This window comes from Brachycentrus maculatus, unplaced genomic scaffold, assembly GCF_059751285.1.
Source record: "Brachycentrus maculatus isolate JH-2025_06_01 unplaced genomic scaffold, ASM5975128v1 h1tg000087l, whole genome shotgun sequence".
Classification (NCBI taxonomy): Eukaryota; Metazoa; Arthropoda; class Insecta; order Trichoptera; family Brachycentridae; genus Brachycentrus; species Brachycentrus maculatus.
Window position 1 is genome coordinate 1,832,548 of NW_028280841.1, and position 21,913 is coordinate 1,854,460.

Sequence of the window (21,913 nt, forward strand, 5' to 3'; positions counted from 1 at the left end):
CAATTTCTGCTAATTATACATAATAAATTCATTATTTATTAATTAAACCTATGTATGATGACACCATTTAACTGAAAGAGATGGGTTGACTCACTACCAAAATTCGGATATAAGTGTTATTTTGAAATTGAAAAAATATATATATTTGGCTCTTTTAGTCGTCGCTTTGTCGTTGTATAAATGAAATGTGTGATTTTTTTATAAAATAATGCATGCCATCTTAATTAAGTGAATTTGTTATTATTTTTGTTAAAATAGTGAACTAAATACAGCAATATTTTGTGGATAATTCACGCATGAGCCTTGTTGCTATCATAGTTTTAGCATTTTCTGGACGGGTTCTGTTTACGTATATTTCCCAACCCCTCAGAATGTGCGATGCGAGATATCGTATCGTGACCTTTCTGGATAAGAATCTGTCGCGAATTGTGTGTTGTATTATACAAAAACACAGCTCTAAATTGCGCAGCAGATTGGATTGAAAATTCGCAGAGTACTTGCCCCAATACCTACATATTCTATTGCCGTACAAACGTGTCGCTACCCCGACGATATGGGTGACAATATTCGCATAGATGGCGCACCTGTGTTGTGCGGATTACATGTTGAGATTGAATAAATAGGACGGGGAATAAAACACACACGGCGGAGGATATTCACGGCAGTATGGAGCGGCGGAAGGGAGAAGCGGGACACGTATTCCGGACGGGCGGTGAGCAAAGAGGGAAGGAAGATGTTTTATCAACCGATTTCTTCGACGAGATTCTTTTGCTGAAAAAGCATTAAGAAGAACAAATAAACCTGAAGTCCTTACTTATCACATTCTACATAATTCGTATAATACTTCCATCATATTTATATTTCTACGGGTTCGTCTTAGCGGGTTGTGACGTGATTATTCTGAGCACGTTCTGTTACTATAAATGGACACACGTAATATATGCGCTCGATTCTAGATTCTGTAAACACACATAAAAGATCACAATATTTTGAGTGAAACTACTTAAGAGCTATTTATATAAAGACTTTATTAATATCTCAACAAGAATGATTTTTTTATTGAGATGGGAACATGACGTGAAAACCTAGGTATTGACGATCTGGTGAAAATGATCAAATAATAATTGAAATACTTAATGTAGTAAAGTTGGGAATGATGCGTGGAATGCTGAATATTGCATAGTCTGTAAAGAGATCTGTTATAACAGTCAATTATTAGTCATATATTTCCCTCTCATTAAAAACTTGTTCATTTATGTTAAGATAATAATATAAATTTGTTACAGATAGAAGTGTTTCTTCTATTATACTGAGATCCTTCTTTGAATAACCATATACTTTGAATTTTTAATATCGTTTGTACTTTAATTTTTACAGTACAAAGTTTATATTTAAATAAATAATAATTCTAATTAGATTGTGAATTGGAATATTCAAAGACTATCATTGTATTTAAATAACCGTAATTGTAATGATAATTTATATGCATTTTTTGGGTAGCTGAAAATTTATTCTGTTTAGTTGAAAACTCCACAATACTATTCATGTACACATACGAGTATGTGTACTATACAGACACTTAAAATAATATTATTTCACGGGTATCTGCAATTCTCCGAGCCAAATGTTCCCGAAAGCGATAGGATTTTTTGAAAGGCGTACTCAAATGTGGGTCTATGAGGGTGTTGAAGTGTCCAATCGAGTCGTGGCATAAAATCCCGAAATCCCATTTCTTTGTCCCGCCCTAGTGAGCAATAGTACGGCGGCGACGGCCATATTGGCTTCTGGAATAACTTCCCGCCAATATCCGACATGCTGATGGCCACTTCTATCCACGGCGCACCCTCGTCCCGACAAATCTGCCGGAGAAGCTCTCCTCATTGTATGGGGCTTGTCCCACTATATGGTATCCCGGTACGCTATGTTCTGTATCGATACGCGCGAGCGGGTAATATGGAGGGCTATACCGTACACGTAATGGAATCTCAGAATATCTACCGTAAACGTTGGGTTAGGTGCTCGCTAGAAGACAGCAGGGAAAAATTATATATTATTACGATAAAAAGCATACTTAAAACCAATATCCAAAAAAACATATTAGGGATTTTTTTTAAATAAATATTGTTGGAAATGGATTCATTGTTTCGATAAATAAATGTTTTTATTTTTACTTTAAAGTAACGGTGATTCACTTTCTTTGATTCATTTATTAATCTACAAATATAACATATTTACAACACATAAATTAATTTTAATATTTAAATATTTACATTAAACATAAGAATAATAATAAAACAACGTCTTGGCTGAATTTTATTACAGTAATGCCTTTAGCCCAGGTAATACTCTTCAGATTTAGTAAATAAATTGGTATTCATTTTTGTATATTTTAAGTGCATACATAAATTAAATTTTGATTTTTACATCTACATTTTTGAACTCCGTACTTATTCTATCTGATAACGAATTGTATTTCGAAATTCATCGAGCTGAATTGGCGCATAAAGTGTTTGAATCCGCTTCTACAAATGATTTTTTAAATCTGAATATTTGTGCGAATACGGAGGCGAGCGTCCGCGTCCCCTGGGCCCGGCGCGCGGCGCGCTGCTCCGCGGCTCCGCGGCTCCTGGCGCCCGCGAGGCCACCGAGTTTATCGGGATTTTGTTTTCGATTTTTTGTTTTCCTTCGCTTGATATTTGCGCCGTAAATTTTATTTATAGTCCGTCGCTTTAATACTTGGCTATATTAAGCTGTATTTTATACAAAATTACATAAGTCCAGAGAACATAGCACCCCGCGAGTATGTTTTTGTCGATAAAAGCTTTTATATTGTATTAAAATAAGTATTTATTTTACCATTCTCAATGTCAACAAATTAAATTAAATCTTTCATACTACCCAATTCAGTAAAACATCATTGAAAAAAACGAGGCGATTGCCAGAATGTTGTACCTACAAGTAATTGAATCAAACGAAATTGTATTTCTTAATTGCTTAATGCAATAATGCATTATGTTATATGTTCAGTTCCTTCGTGCAATTAAGGATCAAATCAACACCGTATCAATGTAACGCACTATTGGGTGAGAACAAGTAAAAAGAACGGCATATTAAAACAAATAGACAATCGTTAAATTTCATTACTTTCTCTTTCGCGAAACCTACACTTCTCCTGTATTCCCATTATAAAAATATTCAATCTTTCTCTTTAAAAAATCTGTGTAGTTCCAAGTAACGATAATTATAATATTTATCACCCTCCCAAGTTGCATTTTCTGGAATAAAGGAAGACTTTCCTTATTGATAGCTAACAAAGCAAACTCCAAAATGAACCAAATGTGACAAATACCTTAAACAAAAATAACAATAAAATCTTGATCATCAAATTTTGTGCCTGCAAACAATATTAAAGTACCATTTTTTAAGAAATGTCCTGTATGCTCTGATTAAATTGTCAATTTTACCGTATTCATACAAATACATTTCCAGAATGCTTTTGAAACGTTTGAAATAAAAAATCTAATTTATAACGAGATGTTTATATTATCTTATAAAGCAATTGCTCTCGAATTTTCACTAAGCAGGTTTATAGACAAGGAGACGGTGTGTTTGTGCGGAAACATACTTTTATAAAAGGCCCTTACCAGAATTCGGAAGCTTCCATCTTCCATCCGCCTACATACTTGTACAACATAATGCGAAATAATATCCCCAGAAAGAGACCCTTTTTATTACTCATAAAAGCGGATCCATTTGAATTATTCAAAGTAATGTATTACGTATAAAATAGGCCGATTTATTTATTTACTAGCCCATTAATGTATTTTATGTCGTAAAATATTATTTCAGCAGGCAATAATAATGCTTCTGTGCGCGGTAACCCTGCGCGGTGCGCGCTAACACGGCGTCATAACAGGATTTTCTTTCCTTTATATTCAATTTTGATCATTTAATTATATCTACATTTTGACAATAGTGGGTAAAACCTCTGTTGATTAGATTTATATGCGCACACTTAACATCAGGAGAAAGAAACCCGTTATTAATAATAGTTGTGATCTACGTCTCGAGAGCGATTCCAGGTTGTAATCAAAATGAATTGTTTTTTATTCCACAGTTTGAAACATTGCCTCCGTCAAATATGGAACAACATTGTACGACGTGAAATATTAAAAAATGGAAAGAATGACGATCATTTTTGAAACATTTAAATATTTGTTTTACATATTTAGATTAAAATAACTCGATACTACCAGATCACCCTTTAAAATTGTGGGTATTACAATTATCTTGCATTCCCTATTGTCTTGTTTTATAACATTGATTTTTTTTTGATAAATTATAATCAGAACCTTGAAAAACTGTTTGTTTAAAATCCATGATTATGCAAGTCATAATGAATATATAAGGAATAAATTAACACATAAAAATGCAATAGTTTATAAATTTCATTTTGACTTCATTAATATTGTCCGCCTCCATAGTAATGATTAGCATAATTTGGCTACTATGCTGGTGGTTCTGGGTTCAATTTCCAGGAGGGAGAAAAATATAAGTGTGTTTTTTCATCCTAATATTCATTTGACATTACCCTGAAGCGCAGGACTAATCACGTTGTTTTTATTTGATAAACGATTAAATTAGTACTGCATCAATTTGATGCGGTGCCTTATGTATTTTTGGGTACGGATAAGGTTCAGTAGTAGTACTTTTTGTGTTCAGTATTATTTTTGTTTTGCAAATATTCAAAAAAATAAATAAAAAGAAGCGTTCTTCAATATATGGATTATATCAATTTCGTTGCATGATTTAGGAATTATCTGACTGATTGTTCTTTCCATACAAAAGCTAAGATTTTTACTATATTTTTATCTTATCCAACAACAATGCGACTGTCGCGTTAAAAAAAATAAGATAATCTGTAGTAAATCTAGATTTGTAGTTTGTTAATGTCTCCCACTTTATCGCAAGTTACGAATTTCAAATACATCTTTTTAATCAAAATAATTTCGTATACTGTCAATCTTGAAATGAAAATCCTTATTCCAATACTGATTTTCCGTAGATACCTGGAATTGATACTTAAGTGTTCGGAAGTGGCCCATCTGACGTGACGGCCATATTAATGCTACTAGGTTTTACCTTATTTTTTCTCTTCTCTAATACATTATCTCGATTCTAGCGTTTTTTCTCTGGTTAAGAATGTATAGAAGAGGTACAATATTTAGTAAATGGACGTCAGGGACACTGGGATGGTACCTCTTCGTCACAAAACATTAACCTCTTCAGACCTAAAGAGCTAAAAGTTAAACAAAAAAAATAAATAACAGTAAAATACCCATAAGCTTCATTTTGATTGTGTTATTGAATCACACCGAACAACTGATTTTTAACATAACGGAATTATTTCAAACTCATTATGTATATATCAAACTCAAACTTGTTATGTGATTCCTGCGATGTTCAATGTATTGAGATAACAAAATAACAATTGTGAATACATGTAAAGCAAAACAAAATAGTAAATCTCTACGTGTTGTATCTAGCAGTAGTAGAAAATAAAAATTAACTAACTAACCATTACAGCGCTTCCCCGCTGGGGTAGATAGAGAGAATTGAATGCCTCACCCCTCTGTATATACTAACAATATTTACTTCTTACACATTCATGCACCTCCTCATACATCCCGCCGATTATTCTGACTTCTGACCTGACCGCAGGATTTTCAAGTATTTGAAATATTATATTTGATCATGCCTTTTCCTGGGTCTTCCTCTGCTCCTATGTTCAACTACATTCGCCTCATAAATTTGTTGTAGGTACTGTTATTTCTTCACTCATTCGTTCCACGTCTCTTAACCATCTCATAATTTTCTCGATAATGCTCATATCATTACTGCATTCTTTCCTTAGTTCATCATTCGAACATCTGTTATACATTGTTTCGCCGCGCATTCGTCTAAGAGAAAGGTTTTCTACTGCATTTAGTCAGCTTTTATCCTTCTTATTTTTGTAGATCCTAGGGATCTGTTTGAGATGCTGTCTTTCCACCTTTTCGGAGATCTGACTGAGGGTCTGCGTCCTTCAGGGTTTCCTCGAAGGGCGATACGTGGAAGTCAGCCTTCTGACATTCTGTTTATTTATTCATTCCAGTATCGCCTTCGTTGTCGTCCCCACCTCCGCCTTACACATGCTCCGGATATCGATGTTTCTTACTCGGTCTCGCAATGTGGGATTTTATCCCTCTTTTAAAAATAAATATTATAAAGTATTAGTATAGACGTTTGATACCGGGGTCTAAAGAGGTAAGGTAGGAATATCAGTTGAGGTTATGAGCACGGGAATAGGGCGCCCGAATTTATGTCGGATAATAAAGTTTTATGGTGTTTTCTCCGCTCGGGCTTGATTTACTGTCTCCAGCGGAGGATGACAGAGCGAAGAGTGGAAGAAGAAGAAGAACGGAGGATTGAGGGAAGAAAGGAAAGGAAGCCCTTCCGGGGAGAGATGATTTATTTAGCGTTGCAGTGTGAAATTACGACGCGATTACATAAACTGAAATAAACTCCTACTTTGGGGGTTAATGGGAAGTTCTATCAAAGTTTTTCGCAGATTTATCCTTCGTATCTTTAACATAACCTACATGCATGTACATATTTTTTTAATGATGCTCGTTTTTCTAATTATACTATTTATTTCCTTTGTCATATGAAAAATAAATATTTGCTGTTTCACTCTTCTGATTGTTTTTTTTTTGTAAATATGAAAAAGATCGGTAAATATTTCTGCGAATTTTAATAAAATTACATTATTTATGCCTGTACAGCTTTTTTTATCATGAAAATGAATTTCAATTTATTTTTCTGTTTTAAGTTTTTTTTTTCTTATTTCTAAACATAACAAATACATGCATATAAAATTGCTTTTTTTAATGTTTGTCTAATCCTGTAATATAAGGATTTTTTTGATCATTTACGTAGTAAAACGTTCATTTTGTAAATATTATAATTGCATTATTATATACATACATAAAAGAGCAAAATATTCGGTAGAGATAATTGTTTCCCTTCAAAGGGACAAGGGATTACATAGTAGATAATTATTTGTAGCAGAGGTCACGAACCCCTAAATAAGTACGTTTGACCTTCGGCTAGCTAAAGTCTTGCAAGAATCAATTCCTGCAGCATTACCTACCCCCTTCTAGGGCTCGGGGAGCACCTACCCCGACCCTTTCATTACACGCACGATAGGTAAATACCAAACAGGTTACCATACTTGTCGTAACCTGTTCTGCGATTCGGTGCAAGGGAAAGAACAAATCAAAGATACCCAAAAGACGTAGAATAACACAACCATTGAATTTAAATAAGTTAAAATTTTATTTTTATAAAGTTTGTCATAAATTTCTTAATATTTGCAAAGTGGATAATAAAAAAATATCGTCGGTAGAATCATCCAATTATACGTGAATGCAATCCTAAGACCAGTTTTTAAATAATTCCTTTTAAAAACATAATAATAATGTAATAATTAAAAGAATTTGGTGTTTCAAGTATTATAATACATAATTCTTGTACATTGCTTAGATTCGCGAACCACAAACGTTATTTTTCAAAACATGTATCTCGATTATAGATTTTTTGGGTAATGTATCCAAAATGAAATATAATTATTTGATTGAATTCTACTTATATTTAAATATATAAATACCTACACTGATATATATCGTGACGCGTTTCGTCTTATCAAAACTTTATCAAATCGATTATAGATATGCATTTAATTATTAAATTATCGGTCGATTGAGTTACTAAGGCTAATTCAACTTCAATTTGAAATCTATATTACGACTTGTGGTATTATGAGTGTAAAGATTGGATGTAAAATATACCCATCACCCTGCACTTTGCTCTTTTCACCCTAGTTCTATACCCACTAAGTTTACTACAATAGTAGTCAGTAAGGGTAGTAAGATGTGTATAATAGGAGTAGACCGGTCATTCTCGACTGTTATTTTTATTCTAATTTCAATTATTATCGCCAAGAAGTCTGTTCTCGCTTTCGCTCGAAAAATAAGGGATCGTTTTAATGTCGGAACTTTTTAGCAGTTTTAATTTATGGAAGCGATGAATAATTTACGAAAATCTTTTAATTTTTATCACGGAAGAATAAATTATTATGGTACCTAAATATTTTAACTTTCGTAATAATCCTAATACAAACTACTAACAGGGCTGTTATTCCAATTTAAGGCGAGTAGGAGAAATAAATCATTCTACGTAATTGAATTGCTCGCAATTTGCGATGTTATAAACAATTAGTTGATTTTTTTTATAAAAGATACTAACGATTATTTTGTTACCTAACGAAAAATAGTCAAAACACGCAACCCTGTTATATCTTACGTCTTCAATATACTATTGTAGCACCAATTTTTAGGATAGGTATCGGGTGAGTTTGTCATTTTCAAAGATTTAATCGATATTTTTACATTTTACGTCTATTGAATTTATGCAAATCTAAAAAAATACAATAATAACTACTACAACAAAAGGTAAAAATGATTATCTTCAACGAACAAAAGCGTAGAGAATGTGAATGCGAATTATAGAGTTCATCAAATCTACAAATTATTCGTTGGATAACGTTAAATTGTTTTTAATACATACAGAACGATGGTAATTAACTAGAAAGATGATGGTTTTAACCGGATGAGGGTAGGCAGGCAGGGGGTGATCGTTAAAACGGCGAGAATTATTCAAATCTCTTTTCTTGTATGGACTTATCGTTACTAAATTAATTTTAAATGGGTTTATAAATTTGGTAATTGTATTGCTTAATTCTGGGATAAGATTCAAAATTGAATATTAAAGTATGTTAATTCAGCATGTTGCAATAATATAATGCTTTAATATGTAGTTGTGCACATTTTCTTGTCATATTCGATATTTATGATGTTTAAAAAATAGTAGATGGTTATAATTGGGCGACTTTATCTTCGATACACATATAAATTTGTCCAGTTTTACACTCATTTCAAATATGAGACCCGAGTAAATTCACGCTTAACCGAATAAATTAAGTAAACGAATGCGGTAACCACTACCTTTTGAATGCGGATGATTTGCACCCAAAGATATTTGTACTGTAATCACAATAAATTGTCTGTACTAACGTGGTGGTGTAGTTATAATGTTACGTATTGTATATGCTCAAATATTTGTTGCCGAAATAATTGGACAGCTGATGGTTGTAGGCACGAAGATCACTGGGTCCCAATAGGCCGAAACAGGTCAGTATTCCAACTAGCCACTGATCTGTTAGCGCCAAATTACCGCCAGAGATTATATTGCTCTGACACGCCGGCACACACATGTACACGTGGGGTGATCACTGATCACTGATCATTCACGCCATTCACCTTCAACGCTACTTTTCGGAGCGGAAATTAACTCCTTGCTGATAGTACCGAACACGCGCATCACTTAAACTTGATTTTATTTACATTAAGAATCGAATTGTCAAATCAATTTGAAATGCCAAAATTAATCATAATTGACAATCTTGGGTATCTATTGGGATTTAATTAAAGAAATTTTCTTCATTTTGTTTGATAAGATAAAAATTGAATGTACTAATCCGATAACTTATTCATAGCTTAAATTTAACACAGGCAGGAATCCAGCTCCCCGCCAGTATCCACCCTTCTTTCTGAACCTAATTCCAGATTTGCGGTCATAATTTCTAAAATGATAAAGCTTAACGTATTGAAACTATGAAATTTTGTATGAATTGTTACTGTATTATTATTTTCCATGATTAGAATGTAACTTTGTTTTTAAATCAGTTTATATTTTAAAACAAAGTTACATTTTAATTATTTTATGGAAAATCGCAAGGTTAGTGCTTCAATTATATATTATATTATTTTCTATTATTATTTTGTAATTAAAAATAATACTTGACACTGGGAGAAACACCTTTCTCGGTGTTTGCCAAATATTTTTTTTAAATAAAATAAAAATAAAAACAGTTTCATACGGCAGATAATATATCTTTTTAACCTATGTTCCTTCACTTATATCATCCACGTCACGTAAACAACAACTAATAATTTAATTAAAAACAATTTTTGTTTCTGCCTTATATTTTATAAAACTATGTTTTTAATGGAATTTCGTATTCGATATTTTTCTCACGACAGTACGTTTAAAACACCTCTGTATCCAATAAAGTGAATTGTTTATTGTGATACTTTTTGCAATACTCGTACTTCACATTTTGGCTTTCAAAGGTTAAGCTCAATATTTCACCCCTTTATAAAATGATTCTAAATCCATGTAAAATTATAATTTTATGCTAAATATTTGCTATCCCTAATTCCCACGGCTGTGTTCCATGCGACCATTACTACTCTGCATAGACAGCCCTACCCCGACATGTACTGGCAGTACTGGCAGTCCTGGCGGATAATACTTTCATCTCTAGGGGTCTCCTCTCGCGTATTTCACGCAAATCTGTTTTGATTCTTCACTTGTTAGTCGCAGTGGCGACTCGTCAATCAAACTTTTATATTTCATTGAAATATATACTTAAGTATTTAAATATATATTTGACGTTTAATGCAGTCTACGATCTGTTTGATAATAAACTTACATTTGTCGTTATGGATAAAGATACATAATTAACTTTTGTTGCGCTATGAATTTTTACGTTTCGCATCTTCCAATTTACAATGCTTGCCTTAAACATTAATAAATTATTTATTATTTTATAACTAGCAATGAAGAATGGAAATCTAATTGATACACATTGGTATTGAGAGATATCCAATGAAATTCTTCGTCTTCTGCATTTAGTTCGTATTGTGACTCTTCAAATACGTAAGCAGCATAGAGCGTTGCTGTTTACAAACAAAACAAACATCAGTGGGTAGAAGAATTACACATTTGGTATTATTTTTTCTTTATTTCACCATTTCAACCTAATAGTAGAGGTCTAGACGGTAGACAGTGATGGGGTGAGGTAATCTCTGCTCTAATGAATAAGCCCCTCTCGTACAAATACACAACATGAACTATAAATTTTAAAACATGATCTACAAAGGTGTGGAATTTGTTTTCAGTAAAACAATAACTTTGGTTACTTAATTCACATCCAGAAAAAATGTGTTCCATGATATCACAATTTTTTTCATATTGATAAAATTTAAATTTATGTTGAAAAAGGACAAGTATAAATATATGTTTGTATTTTTAACACAGTTGTAAACTGTTTTACCCTATCTACACCCAAACGGTGCATAGGGCATCGCATCAGATTGACACGGAGTTGACTTGATCGTTAATTTATGATATGTATTATCGATACAATTAAGAAAGGTGTGATGAGATGGTTTGAGCATGTGAATCGAATGAGTGAAAAAAGAACAGTAAAACAAATTTATGAAGAGAGTGTAAAGACTGATTGATGTGGCGTTCTATTCTCTCTGCCTACCCCCGCAGTGAAGCGGTGTGAACCATAGTTAGTTAATAAAGGTAACGTTATCGGTCCTGCGCTTCAGGTCTGAGAGAGGGCTTATAATATGTTATATTTGCCGTTTTTCGTGGAAATCCAATATTGCACTAAGATTGTTCTATTAATTTACATTTGCATAATTACAAAATCAGTTTATTAATTTGGAACAGAGCAATTTCTGCATGGTCCTTTCAATCAGGTTTATATCTATGTTAGAAAGAAGTATGGGTGTTCTATTTCACTCAAGCTTAGGCAAATATGTAGTACATACATGTTAATATCAGTAAAAGCAGAGCTATTTTCTTTCGATACATGTATATATTTTTATACCAAAGTATTTTGAGATACATTCAAAGTTTTTTTTATTTATTTGTTATTTGACATCTTCTGAAAAATTCTATCTGGAATGGTTTTCATAACTCGTAAATAGTTGTGAAGTTTGATGTGTGAACACGAAAATAAATAATACAGACGTAAATATTTGAGAGACGTATTTACTACTTACTCACTATTGTCTCCTTATTTTTTAGTTTGTTTTGGGGAATAAATCGAGGGTGATTTAATTCTGAGAGTCTTATTAGGATGATTTTCACAATGTCTACATTACTTAGAAAAAAATTCCACTCTTAATGTCCCTAATAAAATCACGTTCTCGAAAGAGAACGAAAACAAAGTTTATTATTATTCAGTATTGTATTCTTACTTTTCAAAAGTGACCTCACTTTCAACTTCTTCCTAATCGAATTTCCTACATAAGTATAGTATACTTACACTTAAGCACTTGTGTATGTTTGAATTTACAATAATTTACAAAATATAATTGTATGTACGTATGTCCAAAGACTTCACTTCCCACAAACTTGCTTTATATCGCTTCGTATATTTATACGGAAATTTAAATCTTACAAGATAATTTACTGCAAAAGTAATATTAAAATTATTTGATTTTATAAATAAATTTATAAAATTAATTATTTAAAAATAAAAAAAAATATTATAAGTTATTTTCAAATTCTATTTTGCTTTTACGAATGATCAACGATTTTGCCCTCGTAAATTATACCAAATTTATGTTAGAAATGTAAATGGATTTTTCGGCAATAAATTGCTACAAAAATCCGAGAAACCCGAGGAATATGCACGTGTCAGGAGAAATCTGGGAGAAAAATATGTATACTCGCGCGTAATATTTGTATTTTCATAAAGAAAACAGCAAACGCAGCAGATATTATCGGGAATTTTTATTAGATTAGGGCGATGTTTTGGATATAACCACATCCCGCGGGAGAGAGGGGTGAGATGGTACATTAAAACATAAAATCAATATCTCATATTATTGGAGGCAGTCGGAGTAAATACGTTTGTTTACGACTTCGCGAATTAACGAACGGGAAATTTCATATCCTCTGCGGACCCTTAACTACCGCCCCTCCGCTCACCCCCTCCCGCCCCAACATCCCTCGCGCGCGTGCTAAATGCTAAGAAGGCACCATAATTATTGTTATTATTCGTAATTCCAACCTATTTTGGGATTTGGAGTCATTATCTCGCGATGATTACCTTAAATTAATTAAACCGTTTAATTATATACGCATTTAGGCACCTACCTACCAACGCCTCTGGAAAACATGAATCCCTTTTCGAAACGTTTTTATATTATTTCATAAGATTTCCTATCAACTTGATTAAATTATATTTTATCATTACATTACACAATTATTACAATTTTATATTTTGAGATTTAAGTTCATGAAACACCGATTACGGTGTTTCATGAACTCTCAATTCACTCAACATCATATTAATGATGTTGAGTGCATCGTAGCAGCATTGTCATGCTGTAAGTATAATGCGGGAGATAAGTAGAATAATTAGTAGTATTTACCGAATCAATATTAAATATAATTCATGAAACACCGTAATATGATGTTGAGTGCATCGTAGCAGCATTGTCATGCTGTAAGTATAATGCGGGAGATAAGTAGAATAATTAGTAGTATTTACCGAATCAATATTAAATATAATTCATGAAACACCGTAATATGATGTTGAGTGCATCGTAGCAGCATTGTCATGCTGTAAGTATAATACGGGAGATAAGTAGAATAATTAGTAGTATTTACCGAATCAATATTAAATATAATTCATGAAACACCGTAATATGATGTTGAGTGCATCGTAGCAGCATTGTCATGCTGTAAGTATAATACGGGAGATAAGTAGAATAATTAGTAGTATTTACCGAATCAATATTAAATATAATTCATGAAACACCGTAATATGATGTTGAGTGCATCGTAGCAGCATTGTCATGCTGTAAGTATAATACGGGAGATAAGTAGAATAATTAGTAGTATTTACCGAATCAATATTAAATATAATTCATGAAACACCGTAATATGATGTTGAGTGCATCGTAGCAGCATTGTCATGCTGTAAGTATAATACGGGAGATAAGTAGAATAATTAGTAGTATTTACCGAATCAATATTAAATATAATTCATGAAACACCGTAATATGATGTTGAGTGCATCGTAGCAGCATTGTCATGCTGTAAGTATAATACGGGAGATAAGTAGAATAATTAGTAGTATTTACCGAATCAATATTAAATATAATTCATGAAACACCGTAATATGATGTTGAGTGCATCGTAGCAGCATTGTCATGCTGTAAGTATAATACGGGAGATAAGTAGAATAATTAGTAGTATTTACCGAATCAATATTAAATATAATTCAGTGCGGATAGATAGTACCACGAATTGTCTTTCAAATCAATCGTAGCAGCATTGTCATGCTGTAAGTATAATACGGGAGATAAGTAGAATAATTAGTAGTATTTACCGAATCAATATTAAATATAATTCATGAAACACCGTAATATGATGTTGAGTGCATCGTAGCAGCATTGTCATGCTGTAAGTATAATACGGGAGATAAGTAGAATAATTAGTAGTATTTACCGAATCAATATTAAATATAATTCATGAAACACCGTAATATGATGTTGAGTGCATCGTAGCAGCATTGTCATGCTGTAAGTATAATACGGGAGATAAGTAGAATAATTAGTAGTATTTACCGAATCAATATTAAATATAATTCAGTGCGGATAGATAGTACCACGAATTGTCTTTCAAATCAATTAATGATGTCAAATTTTAGCACCACAAGAATAATTATGTCAGATTCTGTTTAATCAGAAGCCGAGAGGTCCCGTTCTCTAGTAGTCGTTTTGTAGCTGCTCCTGCGTGTTAAATTATGATTGTCATCCCTGATAAAGTGAAGGTCTCGCCGATCTCACGGGGTGAAGATCCCCTCCCAATAAAGCATCCCTTAACTGGACCAGCCCCCATCGGTTCGTGTTTTCACTGACTACTAGTTAATCACGAGACAGGGCTGGATAAAACATTAATGTAATCAAGTTTTATTATTTGGCCTTTCGAGTTTAATTGTACATTTAGTATTTATCGGGTAAAAATATGTGAATGAAAATGGTTGCGTGTATAGTTGCCGTTTAGGAGAATGATTGGCCTGTTGAACATGCTATAAAGTGATGTAGATATTTCTATTTCAATATTTCAGGTATAAACTTTCGTACTAAACTATACTTACACATATTTGAATACAATAGCATAAATTCCAATGTGAAACTTATGTGATAAGACGTCATCAAATATGGCTGATATAAACGATATTGTTTTCAATTTTTTTTAAAATAAAATTTCACTTAGTAGTGAGCTCCATAATTGTAAAAAAAAAACAAACTATAAATATTGATTTGAATTATTTTAATAAAAATATATTAGTGTAGTATAAAGATATAAATACTTCTTATTATTATCGATATAAGAGTTAATATCTAGCAAACAATTAAAAAATGGTGAGTATCAGAATGAGAATGGAGAGAACGAATGAGAATGTGGCTTCCAAATATTCTGTAGCTTTTTTTAAGGAATGTATTGTTAATTGAAATAAAATAATATTATAATCCCGTGATTTCGTCGTATTTAATTTTAATGTAAATTAACGAAATTTCTTTCACGAAATTTTTGAGTCATTAAATTTAGACAAAATGAAATAAAAGCTTATTGCGGCCCTGCACCATTCTCCGCAATGTCTCTGGAACAGGTTTACCTGCTCCGCTGACCAACGCTTTTCGCAAGGAATTACAGAAATCAGATTAGATTCGGACACTCGTGCGACACAGGGTTAGTGTCACGTTGTGAAAATATATTTCAAATAAACTTTTTTTTAAATGGTGTCATTTACAAACGTTTCGAATTTACACAAAAAAGTGCATTTTACGGAATGGAGTTTTTTGTGTAATTAAACAATAGTATCAAACAAAGTGCTAGTGAACTAAAGTGCTTCGTCATAATGGAAAATACCGTCAAAAGCATTTTCGTAATTATTTCAAAGTAGGATTGTAAATAGCGCTGTTTTGTTGAAGCGATTTAAAAGCGGAAAAATGATAAAAAGTAGAGTTTCAGTTGTTACGAGAGGATTAATTAATTAATGAAAGTGGATTCTGTGGGAATTCAGAGTTTGCAGGTTTTTTGTTAGTTTTTCTCCGCGTGTGCCGCTCGACATGGACCACTGGATATCTCAATTGTTTCATACGCCCACCTTCCAGAGACCAAAGGTATATTTTTTTACGAATTCTCGCTATAAAGAAAATGGGTTCACTTCTTAAAGTCATTCAACCATATGCATATGGGTACATCCCGTAAACTCGTAAAATAAGTCTTTTTTAAAAAACATTTCTCGATGTTATTCCTTCGTGATGGAGTTTTTATTTGCTATTTTACAAATAAAACATAAAAATATCTTGGAAATACTGTTTTTCAAATAAAAATATCTTCACTGATTTTACTAAGGTGTTTACCCAATGTCGGGCATTTTTAGTGAGTTTGAAACTTAAAAAAAAAGTTTCTTGGTATGTGAAATAGCTAGAAAAATATCTCACATATACAAAATAAAGGTTTCATCCAAGGTACATGAAGTTTCAGGAGATGGCAGATGCCAGAGTGTCGTCCTAAAGTTTGTATGTGAAATGTGAACTACAAAATTAAATATGGAATATACATATATGTATAATAGATATATACAACTTTCAAACTTTAAGTGTGCTTGTTTTTAATTATGAATAGTACGGTGAACGGTTTACAGTACATGAAATGATCACTTTAAATGTGTATTACTTTTGTCTTTATTAAGATTATAAGCCATTTTTAAATTGATTTATGGATTTCAATATGTGTTAATAAAGTAATGTTGCATCATACAGTACAGCTGATGTAGAGAGTCGTTTCTTTGTGATCGTTTCCTGAAGTCTTTCGAAGAGTTTTTCTCACGATCCTTTCATCGCTAAAATAATTAAATTTCCCTTAAAGTTCAAGTTAAAGTTCCTCCCACCGTATCTCGGATCGTAAATCTGTCGCTCGCCGGACAAATAATAATGACTTATATCGTCGCTTTATTTGCAGTCATTGACTAAATCGGCGGGTATGTATGAGGAGATGCATGAACGTGGAAGAGGCGAAGAATGTTTGCAAGGACAGAGTGGTGTGGCGCTCTATTCTCTCTGCCTACCCCTGCGGGGAAGCGGCGTGATGGTTAGTTAGTTAGTTAGTTAGACTTAATAAATATATGCTCATTTTATTTTCATATTTCATTTCTTGCACTCATTTGTAAATTTTTAGAAAAATAGTACCTCTCATCAACAGGTAAAATCATTTTTCTGTATGCTTGTGTTTGGGTATCAAATATTTTTGTTCATTTGAGAAATAGGGGTTTAAATATTTTAATGAGGAAGGATGTTTCAATTATGCAGTTTTTTCAGGTATCGTTGGCCATGAATCCGTTTATTAATTAAAAGATGTATCGAATAAACTTGTTGACAAAGAAAATGTCCCATGGACGTCATGTATTTTTTGTGATGCGATTATAGAATAATCAATATCTTGATGACACGTATAATATTATAAATCATCTCATTTTATTTCTTCTTCTTTTAAAATCTTATCATACTCCACCCTCGATTATTTTTCGGGAGGTTTTTTATTATTATTAAAGAGTTTGGCAAGCTGTGGACTATATTACTACGTTCTCTTTTCCTTGTTATATTATTTCACGTATTCGAGGAATTTAGTATTATGGGAATGTTTCCTTGATTCTACTCAGACTTCCTCAAGTACCTACTTATCTTATCATTTCTACTCTCTTCAGAAGAAGGAAGTCGGTACTAAAGAAGGACATTAAAGAGGCTAAAACGTGTACACGTGTACTCATACATATATGTATGTATGTGACTACACTTGTGTAATATATGAGAATGGCAATATACATAGGTCTCCTAACGAGGATATGTTATATTTATTAAATAATTTAATCATTGAGTTTTATGAAAAATAAATGTTTGTATTTTGGTACGAGCTTCCGATGGAAGCATTAAGATATAGCATTATGTATTTATATAAGTAGAAAAGCTATTAGAAAACGATTATTGCATTTTTCGACGTGTGATTAACTGATTTAAAACTCGCGTAGCGTTCAGCGTTGTGAGCTTCTAGGTTAGATTCCCCTCTGCTACAACTTGCTTCCTGTTTTCTATGGTATATTAATATGCTCAGTATGTTTTAATAATACTTTTTAGTTTTGAGTGACTCGTGACGATAGAATAATTTTTATTTTAATACAAAAAAACGTTCAATATTGAATAACGGCCAATAATATAATAATATTCAATAATATAATAATATTGAAAAGTTCGCCAACAAGTCGATGGTCGTATTCACCCTTTCGGTAGGTACTATTAACACAATCACGTTAGTACCCAAATACTCGCTAAGTACGTGTGGTACAACTAAGGCATATTTAATCCTCTTCTTCGTCTTCCGCTAACAGTGGTCGGTAAGTGTGTTGAGCGGGTGCATTGGTGAAGGGATCTACGCACTACGCGGTATGGAGGAGGAAGAAAGGGTGCTCTGGAGTAAACTCCGCGGGACGTCTAGAGAATAGGACCCTCGGCACTAAGTACGTACCCTGTTGTGTTACGGGATTACACCCTCGCAGCGGACCTAAACTAGTTAAGTCCCGATTAGCATTACGTTTAAAATAATAATCCGGTGACAATAACTAAACAACAACATTCCGCTCCCGTTACTTAGACTTGACTTTGAGAGAACCTTATTGACTTAGTGTTTTGTGAGAGGATTACAATTTGATTAATAATCATCTTTTCATTATATCATTAGATAACGCTCAACGCCCGAAGTCCATAAATAGAGAAACAGTAGCGCGAATACTACATATAATGAATAACGTATTAAATATTTAGTGGGGTCGCCGGAGGAGGCATAAGTGGGGGGGCACTTATTTCAGGCGCCAAAATAAACAATAAATCGATTAATAATGGATTCAGAAGACGAAATAACGCATCGGTAATTCGTATTTTACTCGTATAAATAAATAACGTACCCTCAAAGGGCGAAATACCTTCTCGGTAGCTTTCACAAGCGAGTTTGTAGTACCAGTACGGATATGCATCACCAAGTACTCTAGTCTTTGCTGCTATTATCATTTTCCTAACTATTCCTCGGACATTTCTTTCCCATATTTAGCTCCTTCGCTTGCTTCATTTCTATTCCCTATATATTCCACTCCAATCCTACACAAAGTTTTTGATTACTCTTCGACTATGAGTTTTAACGTGTTATTAATAAACTACGACTTACTACAATGTAGAAAGTGGAGTTTACGCACTAAAGTTGGAAAAGCTTTTTTAACGATTCACGTTCCATCGCGAACATTAGAACATTAAGCACCAATTGGCTGTTCCCATTCCTAGTTTGGGGTCCCGCTGAGGGCGGACTCCGGGAGTCGAGAGTCCGCCCTCAGCGGGACCCCGAACCCGACTCTGTACTCTGTACTGCCTGCTACTCGTTCAACCCATCACTCATTTTCGATTACGGAATGTCAAAACCAAGTGGATTGTTTGTTTGTTGAATAAAATCTATTTCTCAATGGCGCGGTGTCCGCTACTCAGAATTTCAATCAAAATTAATTAAAATTGGAGAACAAAAGAAAGGCGAAAGGGGTGGAGTCGACCCCCTCTCGGGGCGAAAAGTTACCCCCGGCCTGAATGATATAACGCCGAAAAACAACAACCTGTTCCGTAAACTTTCAGAAAGGCAGCCTCACTATATTCCATTAATACGGAGACCTTTCTGGAACTAATCAATCAATTTAGCTATTTTCAATTTCAATAACAAGACAATGAGTTTAGGTTCCACAATAGGAAAATACAAATTTCACGTTAAATTATAATACAAAAGTTTAGACAGTTCGTTTAGGGAAAGCCGGTCGAAGGAAAACTTGTTATTTGTTATATAATATTAGAATAAGAACAACATTGTACCGAATGAATTGAAAGATAAAAAATCATGATAAATATACAACTAAGTATATATTATATTATTTATGTTAGCTTTTCCTTTTCCTTCCTTCCGTCCCTCTTCTAAGTATTAATATATATTAAATTACAAATTTGAAATTGTGTAACTGGAATGACACAAACATCTGTTTAGTGTTACTCGTTAATGTAAATATATTTATGTAACTGTTCCGTAAAATTTTCAAAAAAAATAAAATAAATCAAATTAAAAAATTATCGATAGGTACCTCAAAATTATCGAGATTGGAATATAGAAGTCTAGGTGGACTACGTGTTATTACCATAAGTCATTTTTCACTTGCACGTTTAAGAGTATCCCCAAATCTCAATATCATCCGAGCAACTATTTACAACGTTTCTTCTCTGTCTTATTTGTCATAAGTGAGGGTTGTGACCCTTGTTGAAGCAACGACTCTTCTCCTTGTTGAAGCGACGACCGCGCTGCACCGAGACGCCTGCTGCCGCCTCGACTCGATCGGTCTTCCTCTCCCTCTCTCCCTCTCTCCCTCTCTCTTAAGGAAGGCCGCGTGACTGTTTACCTGACCCTACGCCTGTGTCATTCGCAGGCCCAGCAGAACGGGCAGCGGCCGTCGAGCCTGGGGCGGCCGGCGGCCGGAGCCCCGCCGCGGGGCCCGCTCGCGGCTCCGGCGCGCCCGCCCGCCGAGCCGCGCCCCGTGGAGTGCAACCTCTGCCACCGCAAGTTCAAGAACGTGCCCGCGCTCAACGGCCACATGCGCCTGCACGGCGGCTACTTCAAGAAGGTAAATTTTAAGGTTATGTCCTTTCAATACTTACACCTAGTTATAAGAACATTCAGGGATCGATCACAATCGTAACTAACTGAAAACAAGCGACCTTTCCGCTCTTAATATCAGTATCTACAAAACGTCTAGATAAAAACTATTTACTATTAATATTAATTGTTTTATTAGTTTAAGTTCATTATCCGCCTTCGTGGTGTAATAGTTAGATCCCGGGTTCGATTCCCAGGGGAGTAAAAATAAATATTAGTGATTTTACAGTCTAATATTCATTTAATATTACCCTGGTACCTGAAATGCAGGATGATCACCTTTCCTTCATGCAAGGAATGATCAAGATAACACTTCGTCAATTCGATGCAGTGCCCTATTCACCATTGGGTGCGGACAAGGGTTAGAAAAAAAAGAAGTTATTCGAAACAATCACGTTTTTATCGTTATTGTTTATCTTCAAGGGACCCTTTCACATTGAATATAGTATTTCCATCTTATACTAATTTATGCGAGTACGGACATACAACCTCGAGTCCTATCTTCTCTTCCTTTACTACTTTTTTCCATCATTTCAATTCCTATTGCATTAGTGGAAACTAATGTAATCTGCCTTGAATTCCTCGACTTACTTCATCTGTATATTGAAACAAATATGTTTCTCTCATGAATCCAGACACCTCGAACGCAAGATCGGTTCCCTTACTTCCATGCAAATAATGATCTAGGAAATGGTCCACCCAATGCGGAACCGCATGCACCACTCGGGCAGAATAGGCAGATAGGCACAAGAAGAGACTTATGTCGCCATGAGATATGCTTGTGATCGATCCCCAGGGCTGGAACTGTGAACGTTAATTATGTTCGCGAAAAATATATTTCCATAAGTTGAGCTTACCGAAACAATACTTGCAGTGGTGGGATTCAGCCGGTTCGCACAGGTTCGCTAGAACCGTTGCCTAATTTTTTTAGAGTTCGCCGAACCGGTCCTTAACATGGGTTATGGGTGGTGTAACATTACTTTTAATTGACTTTTAAATCTGTACCTACTATTATAATTGGATCATTCTCAGTTGTAATGTGAATGTTCTGTTTATGTGCCGAATAAAAAAGACAAATAAATGAATAAATGTAAAAACTATTTTTATATAGGGGGGTAGGGGGAGTACCTAAAGGGCGAACCGG

The 21,913-nt window shown here is 33.8% G+C and overlaps 1 protein-coding gene across 4 annotated transcripts in view; it reads left to right on the forward strand.

Moving 5' to 3' along the window:
• Nucleotides 1–21,913, forward strand: part of LOC148310829 (uncharacterized) — a 252,951-nt gene that overhangs the window by 222,056 nt on the left and 8,982 nt on the right. For 3 of the 4 annotated variants that reach the window (XM_088257843.1, XM_088257842.1, XM_088257845.1), the window contains exon 11: nt 20,543–20,749. In XM_088257843.1, coding sequence (XP_088113969.1) covers nt 20,543–20,749 — 207 coding nt within the window. The remainder of the gene's footprint in view (nt 1–20,542; nt 20,750–21,913) is intronic. The other variant, XM_088257844.1, reaches the window with a different exon arrangement.